Genomic DNA, 25,445 nt, shown 5'->3' with positions numbered 1-25,445 from the left:
TTAGCAGGCTTATGCTCTGCTTTCTCCCCAAGCTAAGTTGAGGGTTATTAAAGCAAAATACATTTAAAATGACTAAGTTAGCAAATGAACTACTAACATATTGTAATTAATGTCTGTGTTATTCTCTCCCATAGTGTATTCCTCAACAGAAAAATGATAGTGACTGTGGTGTGTTCGTTCTTCAGGTATGGTAATTTCCCGTTTTCTTTTAGGATTTGGTTGTGAAAAGTGGTTGCGAAGCAAGATCACTCGTAAAATGTTCAAAACCATGTGAAGGCTAAGAATGGTTCCAAGCTAGCAAGGATTGAAACCGCTTTATAAAAGCAGAACAGTCACAAATGGATTATCCAGGATCATGGGGAGAAGAATTTTCTCTTCATTTTTCAATACATATGTAGTGGATTTCAAATGAACTTTTAAAAAAAAAAAATGTATGAGGTTTGAAATGGCTACTAGTCCAAATAAAACTGTAACCCAGAAATGGTTACTACCTTCACTGGAAGCAAAGTGGATAAACCTTTCATTTATATATTGCCATGTCAAAGCTCTGATAAATCTCAACACTTCACCCACAGTATTTCATTTGAAGTGATTTTATTAGAGAAGCAGTTGAGAGAGTCTAAAATTAATAAATTGCAGGCTAAGTTAATGCTACAAAATTGATTGTGCAGCTTTGTTACATTAAAAAAATGTCTTAATGCTGTTTTGTGGTCAAAATAATGGGGAAGCCGCAGTTGTGTTAAAATCAGATATTGCTGAAACAAAATGTTGAAAATATAAGCATCTGAAAGGATCAGTTTTGAAATATTGCAAAGCTATCTGTCTTATTTTCAGATGCAAGAGGTCTACATGATGTTTATATTGATCAACATAAAACAGTTGTTTTTTTTTTCCCATGCAAGCATACTAGAGGAAATGGAGTACTAGAAACCTGGACTCAATCTATCCTTTGTAACTTTGAAGCCATAGTTTGATGTCAAAGGATTACCATAGTTCTGAAATAGGAAGACATTACTGTAATCCTACTATAATATATGCTTCCATAAACCATAAATTTATAGCTTTTAAAATCTGTTTCAACTTCACTTCTTATAGCACCATCTTAAAAGGCACATTATTGTAAAATTAGTTAGGATCTCAAGACTTTGACATGATTTTCTGGAAAGAGTTGTTTAAATATTACTGTTTCTCTCCAGTGTTTCTGTTTGCTGTGAAACAACATTAAGTAATATTTGATTTGTCTTTTTTCTAATCTTTATTGTTAAAGAGCAGAGTCAGATATTTGACCTAGTTACATCCCTGAAGTGACCAAGTAAAGAAAAGCATTCAGGCTATTGTTGAGATTGCCAAGACAACTAAAATATCACGAGAAACTGGCCATGCGAAACAAGTGGTTTCAGTGAAAGACCAGAGAATTCACCTTTAATTTCAACCTTCTGTGGCAAACCTGACTTGTGTCGATTGTTATTGATAGCAGGTAGCTGTCAGGCTGCATTGTGGTGAATCAGTTTTGAGGATCTTAGCCATAGATCAGGAACTGCTTAGAATTGATTTGCCTTTCTAGACTCATGAGGTTGTTATTAGAGCTTTTAATTTGGGGGAAATAATCTTCAAGAAAGACTGAAGTACAAACTTGTGCTGGCCTGCCTGGAACATCGAAGCTTGTGGAAATAGCTAGTTTTGAGAAGATTTGTAACTCAGATGGAGGTTTTGGATGTAGGTTTGCTTGCTGAGCTGGGAGGTTCATTTTCAGATGTTTCGTCACCATACTATGTCACATCATCAGTGAGCCTCCAGATGAAGCACTGGTGGTAAGGCCTCCTTTCTATTTGTGTTTAGGTTTCATTGGGTTGGTGATGTAATTTCCTGTTTTTTTTCTCGGGGGTGCTAAATAGGATCCAAGTCAATTTGTTGATAAGAGTTCTGGTTGGAATGCCAAGCTTCTAGGAATTCTCGAGTGTGTCTGTATTTGGCATGGTATCCTTCCTCATCTGTATTTAAGGATACTAGTGAGAGTGGGTCATGGCTTTTTGTGGCTAGTTTTCTGCCTGTTTGTCCAATGTAGTGTTTGTTACAGTTCTTGTAAGATATTTTGTAAATGACATTAGTTTTGCTTGTTGTCTGTATAGGGTCTTTCAAATTCATTAACTGCTGTTTTAGTGTGTTGGTGGGTTTGTGAGCTACCATGATGCCAAGGGGTCTGAGTCACCTGGCAGTCATTTCTGAGATATCTTTGATGTAGGAGGCGAGTGGCTAGGGTTTCTGGACGTGTTTTCTCTGTTTGTTTGAGTTTGTTACTAAGAAATCGGCGGACTATGTTCATTGGGTACTCATTCTTTTTGAATACACTGTATAGGTGTACAGGGGAACTTCGATTGTCCGAACGAGATGGGCAGGCACTATTTCATTAAGTTAATTATTAAACGTCTTTCCTCTGGTGCTTGGAGTTTTTAAAGTCTGCTTCCGTTCAGGAAAAAAAGCAGTTTACAGTGTGCGAGTCACCGCCCTCGCCCCCCGCCCCCGAACCCTGTACACTCCTGCCCCCTCTCCAGGGCAGCCGGACTGGACACCAACAATAAGACTGCTATTGTGGGGTAAGTCTCCAAATAGCACGCATATACAGCCACACACACGACTTTTTAGGTTCCATGTTTGCCCTGTACAGTGCAATGTTAGATTATCTGGGTAAGGGCAGGTTTAGGGTACCCCTCTGTAGAACTCCAGGTAAAGTGTGGGGAGAGAGAGAGCAGGAGGTCAGTCATTTAGAGACGGTGCCTGTTTAATCACTGTAAACAAAAGATGCGATCACTGTTGGAAACTTGCCTGATGTAATGTTTCTGTCGGGACCTTCAGATAATCCAATTTTCAGATAATTAGTATTCAGATAATCGAGGTTCCTCCGTATACACATCCATCCACATACAAATCAATGGAAGTGACATCACCAATCCAAGGAAACCTAAACACACAAATAGAACGCAGGCCATACCACCTGTGCTTCATCTGGAGGCTCACTGATGATGTTACCTAGTATGGTGATGAAACGTCTGAAAATGAACCTGCCACCTTGTGGAAATGTTCAAACAAGAGAATTAAGGCAATGTTCACTGTAATGAAATGAATGGATTGTTAAGGTTCATTATAGACAAGTACACTAATGCGATGAGAATTTAACTACCCTGGCTATAAGTACTAAACCTAAATGGTACATCTTAGCTTGGATCATCAGCTTAGCAGCATTGTGTGTCTCATAATTATGATTAAAGTCCCATTCCACTGCAGTGTAACTGCTATCAACATCTCTTCCATTGTTCCATGTAACAGAAGCAATTACAGGGACTTATTCCAGTAATCTAGTGAACGTTCTGCCTTCAGCCATCACTAAAAAATTAGTTAATTTGTATTGCTGATCCCTTGTTTTTGGTGTGCACAACATAGGTGTCACATGATCTTCTGTACTATTTATACATTTGTTTCTGCAAATGTACTCAGGGATTATATAATTTTATTTTCCTGTCTTGGTTCCTCTGTTCTTTGTTGAATCAACATGTCAAGTGGTGGTATGTTTTCTCATTTTCTGCCAATATTTCCACTCTCCAATTCTCTCTCTATGTATAGAATTTATGTGCTGATGACATATTTCCATTGCCTTTCTAGTACTGCAAGTGCCTGGCTCTAGGAAGACCATTTCAGTTTTCTCAGAAAGACATGCCTGAAGTAAGAAAGCTGATCTACAGAGAACTTTGTGAGTGCAAACTGATGGAGTGAGCTGCCAAGTGATTAAGACTCCTCCCAGGAAATTTCATTCCAGGAAATTGGTCTGCCAGTTCTGTTACATGATGTACAGAAAGCAGGGAGGAAGTACTGAAGACACAGTTGCAGTGTTTACCTCTTTCCAGGTGCATGCATGGCCTGAGCACATTCAGACTTAATAAAAGCACAACTTTGCTCGACTGGCCTGTTGCTGACAAATTGCATGTAGCAGTAGAGTAAAAATTTAGACTTCCTTTTTGTCTGCATATTTTGAGAACCTCTGAAGTAAAGGAAGTGGTTAAATTTACATTAAGGGGGAAACTGAAGTCTTAGTGTAGAAATTGTTCCAGGTATTATTAAGTGAGAATCCCCTCTTTGTATCCACTGGGGAGATTTTCACTTTTCCCACAGATGTTTAATGACCATGAGGTCATTGTGTTAAGCTGCAGCATGTTTAAAAATGAAGATGTTTTCATTAACAAGAAAACAGGAACTCTGGGAACAGGACTGTGAATGTCAGAGGCAATGATCACAGTTGGACATCAGTGCTAAAATTTAACCTGTTTAACCCAAGGCATATTTTTTAAATTATTTCTCAAGTTTTCTCTCTCACATGTTTGGGCTGTGCTTCTCCAGTTTATTAGTAAAACAATGGAATGGATTTTCTGGAGTAACATAGTTATAATTTGATCTTTAACTTGGTGCATGTTTTTGCCTTGCATTTTACTGATGAAAAGCCTTTTCCCTTACTGTTTAAACAAAGTATTATTATTTTGTAGTTTATTTCAGCTATATCATCTCTGGAAAATGAAAAACGAACTAGGCTCCGTGTAGAATTTATTTCATTTTAATCATCAAATATTGAGGCATATTGAGATATTGCATACTTGGGTAATGCCAACCTTTCGCTTTTAGTTTGACTGTGAACATTGCTAGCTAGACTGGCATTTGTTGTCCATCCCTAAATTGGCCTGAAATGGTGGATCTCCTGAACTACTAGTGATTTGTGTTGGGATGAGACTGCAGTCACATTATATATATATATATATATATATAAAATTAGGCAAGGACCCACAGGTTCATTACTGGGCTTTTTAAAGTCTTCAATCCAACACCTTCATACTCATTTTACTGCTATCTTTTTTTAACATAAAATTTGCAAACAGCAATGGTGGGATTTAAGCTTGTGCTCAGAATAAATAATACAACCATTACACTACTGTACTTTTATAGTTCCATTTTATTTAATATTTTTCACAGTGGTCAAATCATGTGATTTTTAACCTAGAAAAGTAGTGTCTGACCAATGTTAACTTTTAATTTGCCTTTCTAAAACTAAACGATGGAAACTAAAACTAAGTGCAGAAAGTTTTAAATAAATGCGTATTTGAGGGTGAGAATGTTTCTAGATGTGCTCAATTTTGAAATATTGGGGAAAATGTAGACAGCTAGCCTCACACTGTGTTTTGCAACAATACTGCAAATAGATTTCAGAATTTATGTTTGATTTTCTTTCTCTCCCATAGTTAAATCTTGTAAAATTTTGCCCTTTGCCGTCTGAACCCAGAGTAAACCTAGAATATGTATATTCAATGCTTTGAAAATATGTATTCCATTGCAACAGTAAATTGTCCCAATCACTTGAAATGAAATCTGTAATTGAAAAATCATTAAAACTTCCTTCTATAATACTCCAGTGCCTCTTGCTAAGTATTTAAATCAGAAACTGATCTTTATCTTAACTGTTGGGTACTTGCAGATGGAAGTTCTGGTTATGAAAATAAACTGCCTTATCTTGGTACTGTGGTTTCACGCTCCTTGACGCAACTTTAACTTAGAATGTTCAAACCCTCATTGGCACCAAGTAGTTGCGCTCAGTCTGCATTATGGTGTTGAACAGTGTACCATAGGTCCCGTACCCTTTAGGAGGGTGCAATGATGAAATTAAATATTAATAGCAGCTATTTTGTACTGAGATACAACTATCTTAGTACATTATATTGTGCTGTGTCCTGAATCCCACCAAGTCTTTTACAGATTAGGAGATGAAAGATGTGTTAAATTATAAACATTAGTGCAATAATAGAAGCTGTAAGTAGGAGACTTTTTTAATTACTGCAAGGAAAGCTGTTGTAATTAGTTCTGTGTTATGAAGATTGGATAATAAAGTATTTGAGGATGATTTGACCCTTTCTTACTGGCTTCTTTGTCCTCCCTATAATGTTTTCGTTTTCTTTTTGGTGTGCAGTGTAATGCTCCTTTTGGGAGATGTTTTTGCCAGTTAATTGCACTGTATATAAGAGAATAAAGTAGAACACATTGCCAAGATGTATTTGTGTAATGCTGTTATCCATGTGATTCAATTAAGTTGCCCTAAATCTGAATTAACATAAAAATGTATACATTTTTGAAGTACATGCATATTAATTTCATTTTAAATAGTAGCCTACATATGGAAGAAAATTATTTTGAGTTTTCTTGATATATGCAGTTAGTTTCTACTGCATGATAAATTCCCTGAAATTGATAATGATGGTTTAATCTTTACAATAATGTGTGAAATTGTTTTAAATGTCATCTCCAGGTGGGCATCTCTGATCCTTCAAAAAACCACTTTCTCATCAACCAGCATTGTGCAATATGATGTAATTGTTAGTAATCTCTCATGATAGCTAATAACTCTCTAATTGTAATTATCACCCTGAGTATATGCAACTACTCTCCTGGCTTGCAAAGTGGTATTGAGCAACTAAAGTACTGAGGTGACTAGTCTTTCTGTCATGTTATTTTAATGTTAACTACTCAGAAACCTATTCCTGGTTATCAGATAGCTAAGTGGGAAAATAAATGCACACTGGCTTCTTGGTGTCAAGTCTGTAATTTTGCTGTTTTTTAAAAAACAGCAAGTCACAGTTTGAGTATGTACCTTTTTTTTCTAAAATTGGGAATTTGTTTTCAGGTAAGGCTTATTTGAAAAATAAATTTGAGAATGAATTTACATGAAATGGCGGTCTTAAAAAAATAAGCAATTTCTCATCTTACAGGAATATGGGAAAAAATGCATTTATATAATACTTACTGCAACTACTGGATGTCCCTGACTATAACTAATGAAATACTTTTGCATTGCTGTCACTGTTGTAAGATACAATTATGTTCAGTGACTCAACATTCCATTCAATCATGGAATCCTTCCACTCAAATCTTAATACAGTTACATTGAGATCAGAAATCTTATGAAATTAGACTCTGCCCAGTCAGTTTTGAGCAAAGGTGCAAAGGCAAAACATTGATAAGTTCTAGTTCAGATTTTCAGAGAGGCAGCAGGGTGGCTCAGTAGTTAGCACTGCTGCCACGTAGTATCAGACTGGGTTTGATTCCAGCCTTAAACGACGATGTGGAGTTTGCACATTTTCCCTGTGTCAGCATAGGTTTCCTCCCACAGTCCAAAGATATGCAAGTTAATATGATTAGCCATGGTAAAAACCTCATGCAAAATTGATGGACTAAATAGAACTGTAGAGATTCCATGATTCTAAAACAAAAAAACAGGAACAGTGAAAGTTAAAGCATTCAAACAGTTTTAACTTGAGCTGAAAGTTCTAAATAGAAAGCTTGTCGCTAAGTGTGGTAGAATGGTTTCCCTAGGTCTACAGTCAGAATCAAATGTTATGAGACTCTACGACTGCACTGAGTGGCACCAAAAATTTGTCACTTGTGTGCCAAGGGAAATGCAGGGTTCAAGGGAAGAGATTGGTCTGGGTGAGATGCTGTTTGGAGGGTCGGTGTGGGCCTGCTGGGCCATCAAATGGTCTGTTCCCATATCATAGGAATTTTATGAATTAAACCTTCTCTGATCTCTGCAGGACTGAAGTCCCTCATCTTTGGTACCATTCTACGAAATCTCATCTAAAGTACTGTGCTCATAATTTAATGCCACTTTAGCAGAGGTGAGCCATCTTTGAGTAGCTGCAATCACTGTGATTATACGCCAATGTTGCACTAAACAAATGCTACATCAGAAGCCACTGATAAAAAGGAGGTCCTGGTATTGTGACATACCTCTGTTCCCTTCCCACCCCACAAATCCTCAGAGTTGCAGGTGTATCAGACTCTCACAGTGCTTACGTAGCAGTTGTGCTGTATAAAAGAGCTTCCAATCTAAGTAAACGTGGCATCTTCACACTGTGTGAAGTAACAGAGTGTGGCCAAAGCCTTTTACACAAGGTAAGGAAACCATTGTGAATACTGAGTAATTATTAGCATATTTCTGTCAAGGCTCAGCACCCATGCAATTGTTCCAGGAAACTTGAACAGCCAGTACTAACAGAGTTAAGTCAAACTTCAAAACCCACATATCACTAATATCGAGTAACTAACATTAAAATTAATAACTCACCTCATGTGAAGGCTGTCAGATTCAGAGCAAAGGTTCCTACTTAAAGTTCACATTAAAACAACATCCAAATTTTCCATTTGCCACAGTATAGACATGGATTTTGGTGGCTTTGAAAAGTTCAAACTGTTATTTCACAACTTGTACAAGAAAACAAATATGAGGTTTACAACTTTCAAAAATGCAGACATTTTAAATTTTTATTAGAATTGACAAAATTACAAGGAACAAAAATTGAACAATGATTTCACCTCAGAAGCAGGGCATCTTTCTTTTGCAAGTATGAAAAAAAAAGGAGCTCAATAGGCCTATGAAAGAATAAACAGCACAAAGCCACAGGCATTCAAGTATTTGTTTCAATCCCAAGCTTCTATTAAGGTTCTAGCTTAATTATCTGAACTATATCAAAACAGCCATTGAAACTTTAGAATTTCTGTCTTGGTTCTGGAACCCTCTGCATCTGGACCAATTTCCCAAATCCACCTCTGCCAGCATCATAATCAGTCCTATATTCGTCACGTACCTGCAAAAAAAAAGTACAAAGGAAATAAAAATGTATTGTGTCCATGATCTTCTAATACAAGTCAATAATGTGAGAATTCTATTAGAATAAAGACACTTGTTCACGAAAGAGTTTTTCTGTGCCCCAAGCTAATAAGCATAATTGTACACTCATTATTTAAATTCCCTTGGCATTTGGCTTCTGTAACTCCTGGTATGGACAACCAATACCATACTGCATAGCAGTCAGCTAAATTTTAATCATTAGACAAGATAATATCAGTTCAGACCTCCATTTAAAAATATACCTAGGAGTTCTAAACATCTACTCACTTGGATTCAGTTTTGAATTCCATTATACTGATGTCTGTCAATGCATTATTTAGATTTTTATAAATACTATAGCAAGTGACATTAGTTACAAAACAGTCTGGTTTCGTGAGGTGATTTCACCATACTGTTCAAAACAAAGGGCAATTAAAACTCATGAATTCAACCAAATAATTCTGTTCCACCCTTAATGAGCATAAATACAAATGATTCGGATCATAAGTTGTTTTAGCACATTATGACAACTTAAAATCATCAATCATCTTTTAAAACAGTAAAGTTTTGCCAGTTACTTTGCAACGGTACTAAAATTCTCAATGAAAAAAAGTACACCAGATAAAACTACACTTTCATCTTGTGTCTTTATTTAAAGTTTACAAGATGTGATTGCACATACCATATTATAAAGAAACCACATACCTGACCACCAGATTTGCCTCGTCCAAATTGCCTGCCTTCTCTGAAACCAGTATCCCAGTCTGTTCTGATGATCCGATCATCCAGGCGTGTTCCATTAATAAATCTCATGCATTGTTCAGCATCAGCTCGTGTGTAATATCTAATTATCGCATTAAGGATAAACCACCACTTAAAAACTAAACTGCAGAAGCTGGAGACTTGAAGCAAAAAAAATGCAAAATATTGGGAAAAACTCAGGTGGTCAGGCTGCATCTGAAGAGAAAACCTAGTTAACATTTTGAAGGATCACAGGACTCAATTCAACGTGGTTTATCAAAGGGAAATCATATTTGAACGATTTATTGGATATCCAGTGGATGTATTTAAATTTCCAGTAGTCAGTTGATAAGGTGCCTCAAAGGTTATTGCACAAATAAAAGCTCATGGTGTAGGCGTAACATTGACATGTACAGAAGATAGGCTGGCTAACCAGAAGCATTAATGGGTAACTTTCTGGACATACAAGGATAGGAAAGTAAACTGAATTGTACAGGGGCAACAATACTGATATATAAATAGGTTAAGTGGGCAAAGAGCTGGCAAACAAAGCATGAGATAGGAAAATGTGAAATTGTCTATTTTGTCAGGAAAAAAAAACACCAATCTGACAGGCAAGAGATTGCAGAATTGAGATGCAGAGGGATATACTGGATTAGTGGTGCTGGAAGAGCACAGCAGTTCAGGCAGCATCCAACGAGCAGCGAAATCGACGTTTCGGGCAAAAGCCCTTCATCAGGAATAAAGGCAGTGAGCCTGAAGCATGGAGAGATAAGCTAGAGGAGGGTGGGGGTGGGGAGAGAGTAGCACAGAGTACAATGGGTGAGTGGGGGAGGAGATGTAGGTGATAGGTCAAGGAGGAGAGGGTGGAGTGGATAGGTGGAAAAGATGATAGGCAGGTCGGACAAGTCAAGGAGTCACGACATGGTTGAAGAGCTTCACAGCAGAGGAAATGACCTGGGAGTTGCAGTGGGAGAGGGACTCCCTGAGATTCTTGTAGAGAGAGGAGGAAAACTTCTTCAAGGCAGGCATCCTTGCAAGAGGATTCGCAGTAGGGTTAAAATCAACAAGGTAAAAACAATGACTGCAGATGCTGAAAACCAAATACTGGATTAGTGGTGCTGGAAGAGCACAGCAGTTCAGGCAGCATCCAACGAGCAGCGAAATCGACGTTTCGGGCAAAAGCCCTTCATCAGGAATAAAGGCAGTGAGCCTGAAGCATGGAGAGATAATTCCTGACATGCTTCAGGCTCACTGCCTTTATTCCTGATGAAGGGCTTTTGCCCGAAACGTCGATTTCGCTGCTCGTTGGATGCTGCCTGAACTGCTGTGCTCTTCCAGCACCACTAATCCAGTATTTGGTTTTCAGCATCTGCAGTCATTGTTTTTACCATGCAGAGGGATATGGCTATCTCAGTGTACAAAATCACGAGCTGTAATTTGTGCAGGTATAGCAAGTAATCAGATAAGCTAATATAATGTCATTGTTTATTTTCAAGAAAATGTAACATATAAGTAGGAACTAATTCTTCAGTTACACTGGGTATAAGTGAGACCACGTATCGTATTGGTGTCCTTAATTAAAGAAGGACAAATGAGTTACAAGCAGTTTACTAAAGTAATACCTGGAATGGGTTGGTTGTCTTATGAGGAATGGTTGGTTAGGCTACATGCATACCCACTGGAGTTTAAAATCACAGCTTAATTGAAACAAGATCCTGAGAGATTTTAACAGGTGTACGTGGAAAGGATGTTTCCTCTTGTGAGGGAACAAGAACTCAAGGTCACAATTTCAAAATTACGGGCGTGCCCATCTAAAACAAATTAGCAGATTTGTTTTTCTCACAAAAGCACGAGTCCTTGGAAGTCTTCCTCAAAAAGAACATTACACGCAGAGTCCTTCCAAGTTTTTAAGGCCAACAAAGATAACAAGATTATCAAGGGTAGGCAGAAACAATATGAAAGGCACAAAATTCTTGAACCGCATTCAAGGGAATGTTTTTATGCAGCATGCCCAACAAGGCGCAAGTCTTAGAAAATGAAGGTGGCAGCTAGTTGTAAAAGCAGTGGGTGACCACTTTGGAGATAGAGTTCTTAATAGGTAGATTTAGCATCATCATGGAAAGGGACAAAGATAGAACACAGGTGTACAAATTTTAAATTGAAAGAAGGCAAATTTTACAAAGCAGAGATGATCTGACAAAACGTGGACTGCATACATCTACCTGAAGGTAAGCCAGTGCAAATCAGTGGGGCAAAGTGAAAGAACAGAAGTAGTCAAGAAATAGGAGCAAGTAGAAGGCTGCTCAGCCCCTCTGCCATTCAATAAGATTATGGCTAATATGACCAAGGCCTCAACTCCTCTTCGTGCCAGCTCCTCAAACCCCCAAATTTTCAAAATAATTTATCACCTCTTTCAAAAACTTGCAGTGATTTAGTTTACATGACTCCTCCATAAAAATAAACCGATTCCACCAAATCCAGTCTCCTGGTTACCCAGGAGCAGAAAGAGAGGGCTTATGACAATCTCAAAGGAAGTTTAATTTTAGGAGGCTTTGGAGGAGTTCAGAATGTACAGGGGTGAGGTTAAAAAATAAAGTTAGGAAAGCAAAGAGGATATTGAAAAAAAAATTGGCTGCTAAAATTAAGGAAAATCCAAAAAAGATATGTTATCAGTAGTTTAAGAGTAAAAGGATGATGAAGGAAAGATTAGGGCCTATCAAAGGTGTAAATGGTAACTTGCGTATGAATGCAGAAGATGTGGGGAGGCGTCTACACAAGTACTTTGTCTCCATTCACATAGGAGAGGAACGATCAGACATTCTAATTAAAGAAAAGTGGTAAATAATAGGAAAAAAATAAGCATGATGTGAAGGTAAATACTAGAGGGACTGACCTACTTGAAGGTGGACAGATAACCAGAACCTGATGAATTTGATCCGAAGCAAATAAAAGGAAGGCAGGCAGGCAGCAAAAAGTGGATGCTGAACATTTTCCCACATATACTCACCAGACAGGTGAATACCAAAGGTTTGAAGGTTTGTCAACATTGTACAATTATTCAGAAAAGGTACAAGAGATAGGCCATATCATTACGTCAGTCAGTGGGAGGCAAATTTCTAGATTCAGTACGGAGACTGTTAGTTGGAATGGCATGGTATAATCAAGAATAGTCAGCACGGTTAAAGGAAGATAATTTCCTCCAACCCAATTTAAATTTCTAAGGAAGAAACAAAGCAAATTGATGAGGGTAGTGCAATGGATATTACCTACATGGACTATAGAAATAGATATAAAGTCTCACATACCTCTTAGGTCAAAACAATTAAATCCTGTGGGATACAGAGAAATGCAGAGAGTTGGATCCAAAATTGCTTTGTTACAGGAAACAAATGATAATGGCTGATGGATACTTTTGTGAATGGAAAGATTTCCAGTGGTTTTCCATAGAGCTCACATTAAGATCCCACGCCATTTGTGGCATTTATTAATGATGTAGACTTAAAATGAGGGAGGCATGATTGGGAAATCTGACAATACAAAAAAAATGGCCAGGTGGTTGACAGCAAAATGTATTGGCTGCCAACTGCAAGATGATACAATGGTTTTGCAGAATAGGTGGCAAAGTGGAAATGGGAATTCAACCTCGAGAATTCCAAGTTTGAGTTTAGGGAATACATAATAAATGAGAGGATATTGTGATTTGCAAGGGTGCAGACCAGGCTCACGAAGCTGGGATTAAAATGGGCAGCTAGTTTATTCAGTCAATGCAGAGACAGTGGGCTGAATGATCTCTTTCAGTGCTGCATCGTTTCTTTGGTTCTACTGGGCTTGATTGATTCATACATAGCCAAATTGTGAATGATTATAGAGCATAGCCACCCTGACAGTACATGGTTGGAGTTCAAGCACCGTTCAAGGTAACGGTGAAATAGAACACCATTTGTCTCCTGAACTGGGGAGTGTTGTCAAACACAGAAACCTAGGGGTTAAGGTATATAGTTCCTTGAAAGTGGCATCACAGGTGAAGAAGGCATTTGTCTTCATTGGTCCCAGCATTGGGTATAAGAGTTGGGAGTTCATGTTGCAGCTGTACAGGAAGTTGGTGAGGTAATTTTTGGAGTACTGTGAACTGTTCTGGTCGCCCTGCTATAGGAAGGATTGTATTAAACTGGAAAGGGTGAAGAAAAGATTTACAAGGATTTTACTGGAACTGGAGGATAGGAGTTCAAAAGAGAGGCTGAATAGGCTGGCACTTTTTTTTCCCCCCTGGAGTGCAGGAGTTTAAGGAGTGGCTTTATCGAGGTTTATAAAATCATGAGTGACACAGACTGGGTTAATAGCAACGGTCATTTCCCTACGATAGGGGAGTTCCAAACTACAGAGCATAATGTTAAGGTGAGATAGGAAAGATTTAAAAGGGACATGAGGACAACTTTTTCACACAGAGGATGGTTCATATGTGGAATGAACTGCCAGAGGAAGTGATAGATACAGACACCATTACAACACTTAAGACATTTGGACAGGCACACAAATTGGAAAAAGTTGAGATATGGACCATATGCAGGCAAATGGAAGTAGTTTAGTTTGGGAAACCTGGTTGGCATGGACGAGTTAGATCAAAGGGTCTGTTTCTATGCTGTGTGACTCTGACTAGTCATACCAAACCACCCAATTAATTTCATTATGGTGCTTTTTAACATTTTGCAGATTTTTAATCCGTAAGTGTATCAAGGGTTATGGGATAGATGCAGGAAAATAAGAGTTGAGGATTCCTGATCAGCCATGATCTTACCAAATGGTGGAACAACTTTGAGGGGCTGAGTGGCCTACTCTTCCTAACTCACATAGAAGACATGGGAATGTTAGTGGATGTCATTTTTACAGAAGATAATTAAGATTCCATATGAAAGAATATTATCTGAAATTAAGACTTGTGGAATTGAAGAGAAATGATCAACCTGTTTAGGAGATTAAGCAGTTAAAGACAGTGTAGGGATAATAAGTATGCACTGAAATTAGAAGAAAGTGACTAGTGGTACTTGAGAAGTATCTGTGCTCAAGTATCAACTATTCACGAGAGCAAAATAACCACATTTGCTTTTAGAAGCTATTGGTTTCACAGGCAGCCGTTAATACAGGAGCATAAACCAGAGAGGTAGGTAAATTGAATCAGCAAAGTTGTTGCTGACAGATTCCAACAGTGCAAGATCATCCACTTTGAACAAAACAAAAGTTAATGCATGTATATACATGCTCAAAAGTTGTGAATAGTAGATGTCTGAAGGAATTTAGGGATCCATGTGCACTGAAAAATAAAAATCACTGAAGTGTAATGGGCACATACAATGAAACATAATCAAATAGGATAATACAATGCTTGTCTTCAGAACTGGAAGACAGATCATAAAGAGGCAGAAATGTTGCTGCTGGCTAGACCATACCTGAAGTAGTGTTACAACTCTGGGCATTATATTAGTCTTGCAAGAAATGCTGTGCAGAGTTACCATAATGTTAACAGGGCTCCAACAATCAGATTCGGAGGAGCAGATATATTAACCTATTCCAGCAAATATAAGCTTAATTTAAGGGCAATCTCATTAAGCTTTTTAGGATTTGAAAATAAATGATCAGATAGATAATTGAAACCTTTTCCACTGCTACAGCAGTCTAGGACAAGGTAGTATACTGTAAATTCAGACCCAAATCAAACCATTCAGGAAAGAAGTTGGAAAATATTTCTCCACATTAAATATGAAGTATGGACTGCCCTAATAAAAACAATTGATGTTAACTAAAGTAAAAAAATTTAAATCAGAAATGAACAGATACCTGCAAAGGTATTAAGGCATACATAGTCAAGGCGGATGAACTGAATTAGGATAAAAAGAAAATCAGCCATAATCCCATTGCATGGCAGAGAAGACATATGGGAGCTTCCTTAAAGCATTTTCTTTCTTGGTGTAAGTGACAGATGCCCTGGCATTAGTTATCTATATTGTCCTGGCTTGTATTTATTGTTCAATTAACACTATAAAAATTGATTCGAATCACTACCATACTTACATTGTTACAACAGTGATAAATACACTTCAAACATATTTCATTTCCTGTAGAGCACTTTGGGATGTCTTGTGGTCATGAAAATCACTACAGAAGTGCAAGTCTCCTTTTTTAGGCTAAAAACATTTAATACCACTACTCTGAGCTATGTCTAAACAATCAACTGAATTTAAAACATAACAAGACTTAACACATAAAAGATACTCCACAAAACAGAATCCACATGAGGTTTTCTTGATTTTGTCTAATCCCATGATGATTCTCTTAACATCACCGCTTTTTGAGAAGAGTTCATAGATCTGTTCCTCAGTTGTGTAAAATGACAAATTCCCGACATAGAGAGTGCAGCTATATCTCAGCAGTTTGTCTTGCTCATATCGGCTTCCCTTTAGAACGAAGATTTGAATTTAAGGACAATAAAAAAAATTCTGCACTGTGGCACTTCTCTATAATCTAACAATTAGTGGAGAAATTCAACATTGCACTTCATTTTTGGAGGGATGCATTTCCGCTCTCAAACTGCCAGGACCAAAGCAAGCCAGTTACCACCAGGAATCTGGTGCCTTCTAGGTAGTAAGGCGCTCTCATGAAACTTACACCACCTTTGTCAAATTGGGAATTAAATCACGATGTTTTGAGGAAAATATACAAATCATGTTACATTTCCCATCCAAAAATCAGCAAATGTTGAATTTTTCCTCCATTACCTGCTCATTCTGACATTAAGTTCTCAAGTGTGGAGGAAAAGAAATAAGACTTTCAGGCTTATGACATTCAGGCTTAACAATGCAGTCACTTTCCAGAGTTCATTAGTCATGTATTCAAGCACCTGAGAAGCATTTGAGTACATAATAAAAGCTGACAATTCAATCAGTACTGAGGGAGCACTGCATTGTCAGAAGTACTTAAACACACGTCAAGATTAACATTAAAGATTCAATGTCATTATTTGAAAAGGAACAGTGCAGCTATTTCTCAATTAACACCATTATAAATAAATTATCCCATCATTTAACCTATTGCTTTTTATGGGGAATGTTACTATGCAAGTTTCAGAAGAAAAGTACACAATGAAATGAATTAAATGGCTATGAATTAGTTTGGTATATCAGATTAGAAATTGTTAATTTGGTCCCTAAGGCTTTTACACCATGCTACCAAATCATAGGCAATAAATTCTTCAATTTACTAATCTATTTTTCCCAGGTACATAATTAGAATAAAAATTTGTGGTATTCACAGAATTTTAGCCAAAGAGTTCCACATTTCCATTACCATTTTTGAAAACCACTCCTTGATTTAAGTCCTGAATGATCTAGCTCTAAATTTAAGATATTGTTCTGAATTATCTCAGAAGGAATAGAATTTCCCATCAACCTTTCAAATTCCTCCACCAGTTCACCGAATCGTTATGGTGCTGAAGGATGTCATTCAGCCCATCATATCTGTACTGGGTTTTTTTTAATGACCATCATGATTTAGTGCCATTTTCCTGTCCTCTAACACTGTACATTAAACAATTATTTAAATAGAAATAATACCTTCACGAATATTCAATTAAACCTGCATTTCCATGTAGTACATTGCAGACCCAAACCATATCTCACCCCCATGTTCCCTCTTATTTGTCTCCTTCTGTGCGTACCTCTGAGGGTCTGTGTGTGGCAATGACTTCCAAAATCTGAAATCAATGCCTATGTTGGAGTGTGTGGATTCTCCAAGTGGCTGCACAGCTTAGAGGTAATCTTGTTGACATCACTATACTATTTTTGCAAATTACTTTATATTTTTGTCCTGTTCTTGATCTGTTTACAAGAGGGAACAGTTTCTCCTTGTCTATTCTGTTCGGACCTCTCATGATTTTGAGAACTTCAATCAAATCTCATCTCCAGCTCCTCCTAAGAAAACCAGTCCCAATTTTTCCAATCTATTTTCATACTGGAAAGGTTTCACCCCGGAAAAATTGTTGTAAACCACTCTGTTCTCTCCAATGCATTCATATCTTTCCTAAAGTGTGGTATGCGGAACTAGACATATTAGCCCAGCTGAACTAATTCATGTCTCATGCACTCTGTGCAACTTAATAAAGCCTCAGACATTTTCTGCTGTCTTAACCATGAACTCCATTTGTCCTGTCAGATTTCTCTGCTCCTACAACACATTACAGCAGTACTTTATTTTATATTGTTTCTCCACATCCTATCAAAATTAACAGAACTGAATATCGACCACTTGTCAATAATCTTTTGAAGTTTTCCACTGTCCTCAGTTTGCAATGCTTCCCAATTTAAACACCTGAGTTACACAATCTCTCAACAATCAGATGGTCTGCACCTGAACCTGAGGGGCACCAGTATCCTTGGGGGGAGGTTTGCTAGTGCTCTTGGGGGGGGTTTAAACTAACTCTGCAGGGGCATGGGAACCCAGACTGTAGCTTTAGGGTACAGGACCTGGAGTGTAGGGACGTTAGGAATATGGCATCAATCTTAAAGGAGGGTGCCTGTAAACAGAAGAGTGGCTTGAAGTGTGTATACTTTAATGCCAGAAGTATACGAAATAAGGTAGGTGAACTTGCAGCGTGGGTTGGTACCTGGGACTTCGATGTTGTGGCTATTACGGAGACATGGCTAGATCAGGGACAGGATTGGCTGTTGCAGGTTCCAGGGTTTAAATGTTTTAGTAGGGTCAGAGGTGGGGGTAAAAGAGGGGGGGGGTGTGGCTTTGCTTGTCAAAGATAGTATTACAGCGGTGGAAAGGAAGATGGACGAAGATTTGCCATCTGAGGTAGTTTGGGTTGAGGTTAGGAATAGGAGAGGTGAGGTCACCCTGTTAGGAGTCTTTTACAGGCCTCCTAATAGTCCTAGAATCGTTGAAGAAAGGATTGCGAAGATGATTCAGGAGAGGAGTGACAGTAATGGGGTGGTTGTTATGGGGGACTTTAACTTTCCCAATATTGATTGGGAAAGCTATAGCTCAAGTTCATTAGATGGGTCAGTGTTTGTCCAATGTGTGCAGGAGAGTTTCCTGACACAATATGTAGATAAGCCAACAAGAGGTGAGGCCATACTGGATTTGGTTCTGGGTAACGAACCAGGCCAGGTATTAGAACTAGAGGTAGGTGAGCACTTTGGGGACAGTGACCACAATTCGGTGATTTTTACTCTAGTGATGGAGAGGGATAAGTGTGTACTACAGGGCAAGAGTTATAGCTGGGGGCAGGGAAATTATGATGCGGTGAGGCATGACTTAGGATGTGTGGATTGGAAAAGTAGATTCCAAGGCAAGAGCGTAATTGATGTGTGGAACTTGTTCAAGGAGCAACTATTGAGTGTCCTTGATAAGTACGTACCTATCAGGCAGGGAGGAAAGGGTCGTGTGAGGGAGCCGTGGTTTAATAAGGAATTGGAATCCCTTGTTAAATGGAAAAGGGCGGCCTTTGTAAAGATGAGGCGTGAAGGTTCAATAGGGGCGATTGAGAGTTAGAAGGTAGCCCGGAAGGACCTGAAGAGAGAGCTAAGAGCAGCAAGGAGGGGACATGAAAGGTCCTTAGTTGGTAGGATTAGGGAAAACCCTAAGGCTTTCTATAGGTATGTTAGGAATAAAAGAATGACTAGGGTAGGAATAGGTCCAATCAAGGATAGTAATGGGAAGTTGCGTGTGGAGGCTGAAGAGATTGGGGAGGCACTGAATGAATACTTTTCGTCAGTATTCACTCAGGAACAGGACATTGTTGTCGATATGAATACTGAGGCACGAATAAGTAGAATGGATGGCTTTGAGATATGTAGAGAAGAGGTGTTAGAAATTCTGGCAAGGGTGAAAATAGATAAGTCCCCTGGGCCTGATGGCATTTATCCTAGGATTCTCTGGGAAGCAAGGGAGGAGATTGCAGAGCCATTGGCCTTGATTTTTGTGTCCTCTTTGTCTTCAGGAGTAGTGCCAGAGGACTGGAGGCTAGCAAACATGGTTCCCTTGTTCAAGAAGGGGAGTAGGGATAATCCTAGTAACTATAGGCCAGTGAGTCTCACTTCTGTTGTGGGCAAAGTCTTAGAGAGAATTGTAAGGGATAGGATTTATGCACATCTGGATAAGAATAATGTGATCAAGGATAGTCAGCATGGTTTTGTGAAGGGCAGGTCGTGCCTCACAAACCTTATTGAATTCTTTGAGAAGGTGACTAAGGAGGTAGATGAGGGGAAAGCGGTAGATGTGGTATATGTGGATTTTAGTAAGGTGTTTGATAAGGTCCCCCATGGTAGGCTACTGCAGAAAATACAGAGATATGGCATTGAGGGTGAGTTGGAGGTTTGGATTAGGAATTGGCTGGCTGGAAGAAGACAGAGGGTAGTAGTTGATGGCAAAGGTTCATCTTGGAGTACCGTCACTAGCGGTGTTCCGCAAGGATCTGTTTTGGGACCATTGCTGTTTGTCATTTTTATAAATGACCTGGAGGAAGGGTTAGAAGGTTGGGTGAGCAAGTTTGCGGATGATACGAAAGTCAGAGGAGTTGTAGACAGTGAGGAAGGATGTGGCAGGTTACAGCGGGATATAGAGAAGCTGCAGAGCTGGGCAGAAAGGTGGCAAATGGAGTTCAATGTAGCTAAGTGTGAGGTGATTCACTTTGGTAAGAGTAACAAAAAGATGGGGTACTGGGCTAATGGTCGGATACTTGGTAGTGTGGAAGAGCAGAGGGATCTTGGTGTCCATGTACACAGATCTCTGAAAGTTGCCACCCAGGTAAATAGTGCAGTGAAGAAGGCATATGGCGTACTGGCTTTTATTAGTAGAGGAATTGAGTTCCGGAGTCCTGAGGTCATGCTGCAGTTGTATAAGACTCTGGTGCGGCCGCATCTGGAATATTGTGTGCAGTTTTGGTCGCCATACTATAGGAAGGATGTGGAGGCACTGGAACGGGTGCAGAGGAAGTTTACCAGGATGTTGCCTGGTATGGTAGGAAGAACCTATGAGGAAAGGCTGAGGCACTTGGGGCTGTTTTCATTGGAGAAAAGAAGGTTTAGGGGTGACTTGATAGAGGTGTACAAGATGATTAGGGGGTTAGATAGGGTTGACAGTGAGAACCTTTTTCCACGTATGGAGTCAGCTATTACAAGGGGGCATAGCTTTAAATTAAGGGGGGGGGTAGATATAGGACTGATGTTAGGGGTAGGTTCTTCACTCAGCGAGTTGTAAGTTCATGGAATGCCCTGCCAGTAGCAGTGGTGGACTCTCCCTCTTTATGAGTATTTAAGCGGGCATTGGATAGGTATATGGAGGATAGTGGGATAGTGTAGGTTAGGTGGGCTTTGATCGGCACAACATCGAGGGGCGAAGGGCCTGTACTGCGCTGTATTCTTCGATATTCTATGTTCTATGTACAATCAGTCCTCAAAATATAACTCTTTTAATCAGAATTAAGGAATTTGCACTGCTCCCCTACCAAGGCTTTTCTGCATTGCTGCGCCCATGAATTAAACTTGGTCTAGCAAAGGCACTGCACAAATAGAAGTACACCTGCCTTTTCCAGGTCTTTTTGAGAGGAAGACCAATATTCCATTAGATTAGATTACCTAGTGTAGAAACAGGTCCTTCGGCCCAGCAAGTCCACCCCGACCCTCCGAAGAGTAACCCATCCAGACTTACCCTGACTAATGGACCTAAACTATGAGCACCTGGAGGAAAGGCCACGCAGACACGGGAAGAATGTGCAAACTTGACATAGACAGTGACCCGAGGCAGGAATTGAACCTGGGTCCATGGCGCTGTGAGGCAGCAGTGCCGCCCCCCGTTAGCGATCGTTCTATCCCTCCCTCCCTCGGGGGTATTATCCCAACTTGTTCCAGGCACCAACAACGTTCACTTTCTGTCTGGCTGTAACTAGGGAGGTACTGTCTGGTTAACTCAGGTTATAACAGGTCGGGAAGAGAACACAATAGACGCATTACCCGGAAATGTTGATCCCGGTACTGGCTCAGCTCCACATGAGAATCACTATTGAGGGCATTCAATACAATAGACATGACACTAGAGAAATAAAAACAAACAGCAACCTCCAACCAAACGGACCCGAACTGCCGGGAGCAGCACGTGACTGGAAATCCCCGTCCTCTTCCTGTCCGTCCACTTGAAACGGTCCGTGCTACCGCCGCCTCCGGGCTGATCGTTCCTGAAATTAAACCGTCTTTTGGCGAGAATTGTCGTCCAATTTAGAATCAGAAAATGCACAATGGTTAGTGTTTACATTCAGTTTCTGCAAAGGCAAAATATGAGCAAGATGCATTGTTTTGTTTTTAGAAACAAATGGTCTCTCCTGCCCGCCGGACTGTGAAAGTGACGGAGCGTTGCAGCCGATCGCCGAGATGATCAAGTCGTTTCCATGGTGATTGGACGATGGAGTCGATGGCCGAGTAGCGGGGAAGTCAGTAAGGGAGGTGAGCGGGGCAAGAGCTGGAGGCTGTGTGCCCGCCATGGTACTGCGAAAGCTGCTGCAGTCGGTGTTGAATAATGCACGGCTGATCGAGAAGCTGTCGGAGTCTATGCCGATGCGGCGAGCGGCCCAGATCACCGTCTATGTGATAGCACGGCTCCAGCTGAGAGGCCAGAATGTGGCCGAGCGACTGAGTCAATTCAACGCCCTGCGGCAGCTCCTGGAGAAGGGAGACGTTCCCCGCGGCCTCAACAAGAAACTGGCCGAACTGAAAGACGCCATTGCGAAGGAGCTGAAGGACTCTTTGGGGAAGACGAAAGGTGAAAAGTGAAAAATACATTAAAAACTGGAATGTCCTCGGAGTTGATTCTCCGTACTCCCCGACACCTGCTGTGGTGACTGGACCAAAGAGGAAGACTTTGAAAAGTTATCCTATTTTAAATGCACCACGGTAAACATATGTCCTGGGGATACTCCAGCTGACATTTGGGTAAATTCCCTTTCAGTATTCATGGTGGTTGGATTCCGACGTAGCGACACACTGACTTTGAAATTCTTTTGAAATGTTATGAATATTTATTGTCGCCAGCACAAGATCAGAATCTTGACTTTTTCACCAGATTGTCAGATTAAATAGATGCCATCTGACAATTTTCCTATGTTGGCCGCAATTGTGCTGTAACTATTTGAGATTCACTTTAAATGCTGTGCAAATTAGTTGATGACAATGTAAACCGTGCACACAATTCGTCAGAAATGTCCTGTGATAGTCCAAAGAATTAAAGAAAACATTGTTAATTGTTATTTGCCTTATTACTTGGACAAATCATTTTTTATTTATAAAGTGGAAACCTTACATGGTGCCATTTATGTTTAAATATATTTTAAAATAAAGGCAATGCAGTTCACAGGAAAATAACCTCAGGCTACACTTGTTCATGATAATGCATTGATAGCGGACATTTCAAGCCTTCTTAAAATCTGGGTCCCTAATGAGAGAGCATTATTTAGAAATTAAGCTGAAAGAACACAATCTGGAACTTTTAGTTGTTTTAACAACTTGCATTCATATAGTATCTTAAATGTCCCACCCAAACCATGTTGTGGATTGCTCAACATAACTTGAGACTGAACCATGCAAAGAAATTTTAGAAGTAATGATCAAAACTTTTTTTAGGAGTGGCATTTAAAGTGTGCAATGTGAGGTTAGAGTGGGAATTTCAAAGCTTAGACTTTACCAAACCTGCTGAAGTTTTCCAGCACTTTGTTTTTATTTCAGAACTCCAACATGCACAGTCATTTTGTTTTTATATGCAGCAACAATGGTGACTTGAGATTGGTCCAGATCAATTGACCTATCTTTTTAAATATTCATGTATGATAAGTGGGTGTCACTGATACAGCCAGCATTTATCTTCCAGCCCAAGTTGTCATTGGAAGGTTGCATCCAGTTGCTGAAAGTACACTCACTATAATGTTGGTAACAGGTCCCAGGATTTTGACCTAGTGACTTTGGATTTCATTATTTGTTGAGCAGCATCAGGGAGATCTTGCAGGTGTTAGTGTTCTCATGTGTTTGCTGCCCAGTCTTTTGAGAGAGTAGTGTTCAGATATTTGGAAGATGATGTCTGAGAACCTTGTTGAATTTGTGCAGTGCAGCTTGTATACACTGCTGCTACTGTGTGTACTAATACTGTGGAGGATGTGAATGTGATGCCAATTAACAGGACTACTTTGTTCTGGAATGAAGTCAAGCTTCTATAGTTTTCTTGGCATTGTCCTCAAAGAAAGTGAGGACTGCAGATGCTAGAGATCAGAGTTGAGAGTGTGGTGCAGGTCAGGCAGCATCCGAGGGGCAGGAGAATCGACATTTTCGGACATGCCTGATGAAGGGCTTATGCCCAAAACCTAGATTTTACTGCTCCTTGGATGCTGCCTGACCTGCTGTGCTTTCCCAGCACGATACTCTCGACTCTGAAGTTGTACTCATACAAGCAAGTGGGGAGTATTCTGTCACATGCCTGACTGCGAGCCTTGTACATGGTGAACAGTCTTTGGACAGTCACATGAGTTAATCACAGCAGGATCCCTATACTCTGGCCTACTTTTGTAGCCACAATATTTATATGACAAGTCCAGTTCAGTTTCTGGTCAATAGTAACCCCAGGATGTTGATAGTAATGAATTCAGCAATCGTAATGCCATTGAATGGCATAGGGCAATGGTTTTCTTTCATTGGAAATGGTCATTGCCTGGCACTTACGTGGTTAAAATGTTACTTGCGACTTGAAACTTGTATATTGTCCACATCTTGCTGCATTATCTGAAGTCACAAATGGCGCTGAACATTGCACAATCAACTGCAAATATCCCTGTTTCTGGTCTTTTAATAGAGTTAAGGTCATTGCTGAAAATCGTTGGGTACATAACCTCACCCAGTGGAATTCTTGCAGAGTTGTTCTGGAGCGAAAATGACTGACCTCTGACAACCATAGCCATCTTCCTTTATGCTAGGTATTACTCCTATGATTCCTATTTTCTGTGGTTTTGCAAGGACTTCTTGATATCATAATTGGTCAAATGTGGCCTTGATGTCAAGGAATTCTCACCGCTTGGATTGACTGTTCGAAGGACTGGAAGGGAAATAATTGCAGTGGTACTCATGGGAGTAGAACTTGTGGAGGAAGTCCCTAATGTTGAATGAAGGTCGTTGATGAAAGTCCCACTACCCACCCAAGATTTGAGTGGGGTGACTTTCTGAAATTCTTTCCTGCTCCTGAATTCCTCTCGCTAGCCTCATAATTGTGTTCTGTTGGCAAGCAGTCCTTAAATAGTCATTAGTTGCCTACTTAAGGGCTTCAATTGGGGTAAGGTGAGCAGGTTCCTAAATTCTGGCTGCACCTTTTTTCTAGCTAGATTGTCCATATTATTAACAACAATGTTCATATCCTGGGTGTTCTGCACAAGTTCAGTGACATTTTTATCCCTGACACCAGGGAAAGAACTCACCATCCTGGATTCATGCCTGTGGCTGCAGAATCCCCTCTTTACTCCTTAACTATTGAATCTTCTATCACTGTTGTTCTTCCAGTATTCCTCGTGCCTTCTGTACAACTGAGTCAGCCAAGGTGCCACGGACCTAACTGGCTTCACTCTGCAGATGAACCATCACTTACATCAGTATTCCATGATGTGGAGGTGCCAGTGTTGGACCAGGGTGGACAAAGTTACTAAATCACACAACAACAGGTTATAGTTGAAAAGATTCATTTGGAATTACCAATGCTTCCAAATAAACCTTTCGGACTATAACTTGGTGTGTGATCTTTAAATCAGAATTCTAAAGTAAGTATTGATTGGAAAATGAGATGCACTCAGAGGACTCCTGCATGATCTGCCTGTTTCTCCTTGATTGGCTAATGGTCACCCATTCTCTATTTCCCTGTATATGCATAAACTGTGGGCTGACTTCATCTATAATAGGCTATCCTTGAAGGTATGTTGCATGATGCCAACTGC

General features: G+C 39.7%; 3 protein-coding genes across 4 annotated transcripts in view; 2 read left to right on the top strand and 1 right to left on the bottom strand.

Moving 5' to 3' along the window:
- The window catches only part of LOC140478644 (uncharacterized), a 38,842-nt gene extending 32,761 nt beyond the window's left edge, over positions 1-6,081 (top strand). The window contains exons 9-10 of the mRNA XM_072571860.1: positions 135-185; positions 3,658-6,081. Coding sequence (XP_072427961.1) covers positions 135-185; positions 3,658-3,768 — 162 coding nt within the window. The 3' untranslated portion in view covers positions 3,769-6,081. The remainder of the gene's footprint in view (positions 1-134; positions 186-3,657) is intronic.
- A 2,241-nt stretch (positions 6,082-8,322) lies between these two features.
- On the bottom strand, positions 8,323-21,677 carry ncbp2 (nuclear cap binding protein subunit 2). Of its 2 annotated transcripts, none has more exons than XM_072572278.1 (4): positions 21,550-21,677; positions 15,707-15,888; positions 9,401-9,539; positions 8,323-8,672 (listed from the first exon to the last, which is right to left on the bottom strand). In XM_072572278.1, exons 2-4 carry the CDS (start codon positions 15,754-15,756, stop codon positions 8,574-8,576), a joined length of 288 nt encoding a protein of 95 aa, XP_072428379.1. In that variant the 5' UTR covers positions 15,757-15,888; positions 21,550-21,677; the 3' UTR covers positions 8,323-8,573. The 2 variants fall into 2 exon arrangements, with proteins under 2 accessions (XP_072428379.1, XP_072428378.1); XM_072572277.1 differs by having other exon boundaries at positions 21,445-21,622.
- LOC140478829 (protein NCBP2AS2-like) lies at positions 21,662-22,730 on the top strand. The gene has a single exon (XM_072572279.1). The coding sequence runs from the start codon at positions 21,967-21,969 to the stop codon at positions 22,255-22,257; it is 291 nt and encodes a 96-aa protein (XP_072428380.1). The 5' UTR covers positions 21,662-21,966; the 3' UTR covers positions 22,258-22,730.
- Positions 22,731-25,445: the final 2,715 nt, after the last annotated feature.

Source organism: Chiloscyllium punctatum, chromosome 6 (assembly GCF_047496795.1).
Source record: "Chiloscyllium punctatum isolate Juve2018m chromosome 6, sChiPun1.3, whole genome shotgun sequence".
Taxonomy (NCBI): Eukaryota; Metazoa; Chordata; class Chondrichthyes; order Orectolobiformes; family Hemiscylliidae; genus Chiloscyllium; species Chiloscyllium punctatum.
Note: the sequence above shows the minus strand (reverse complement) of the source record. Positions and strands in the feature narration are given on the sequence as shown.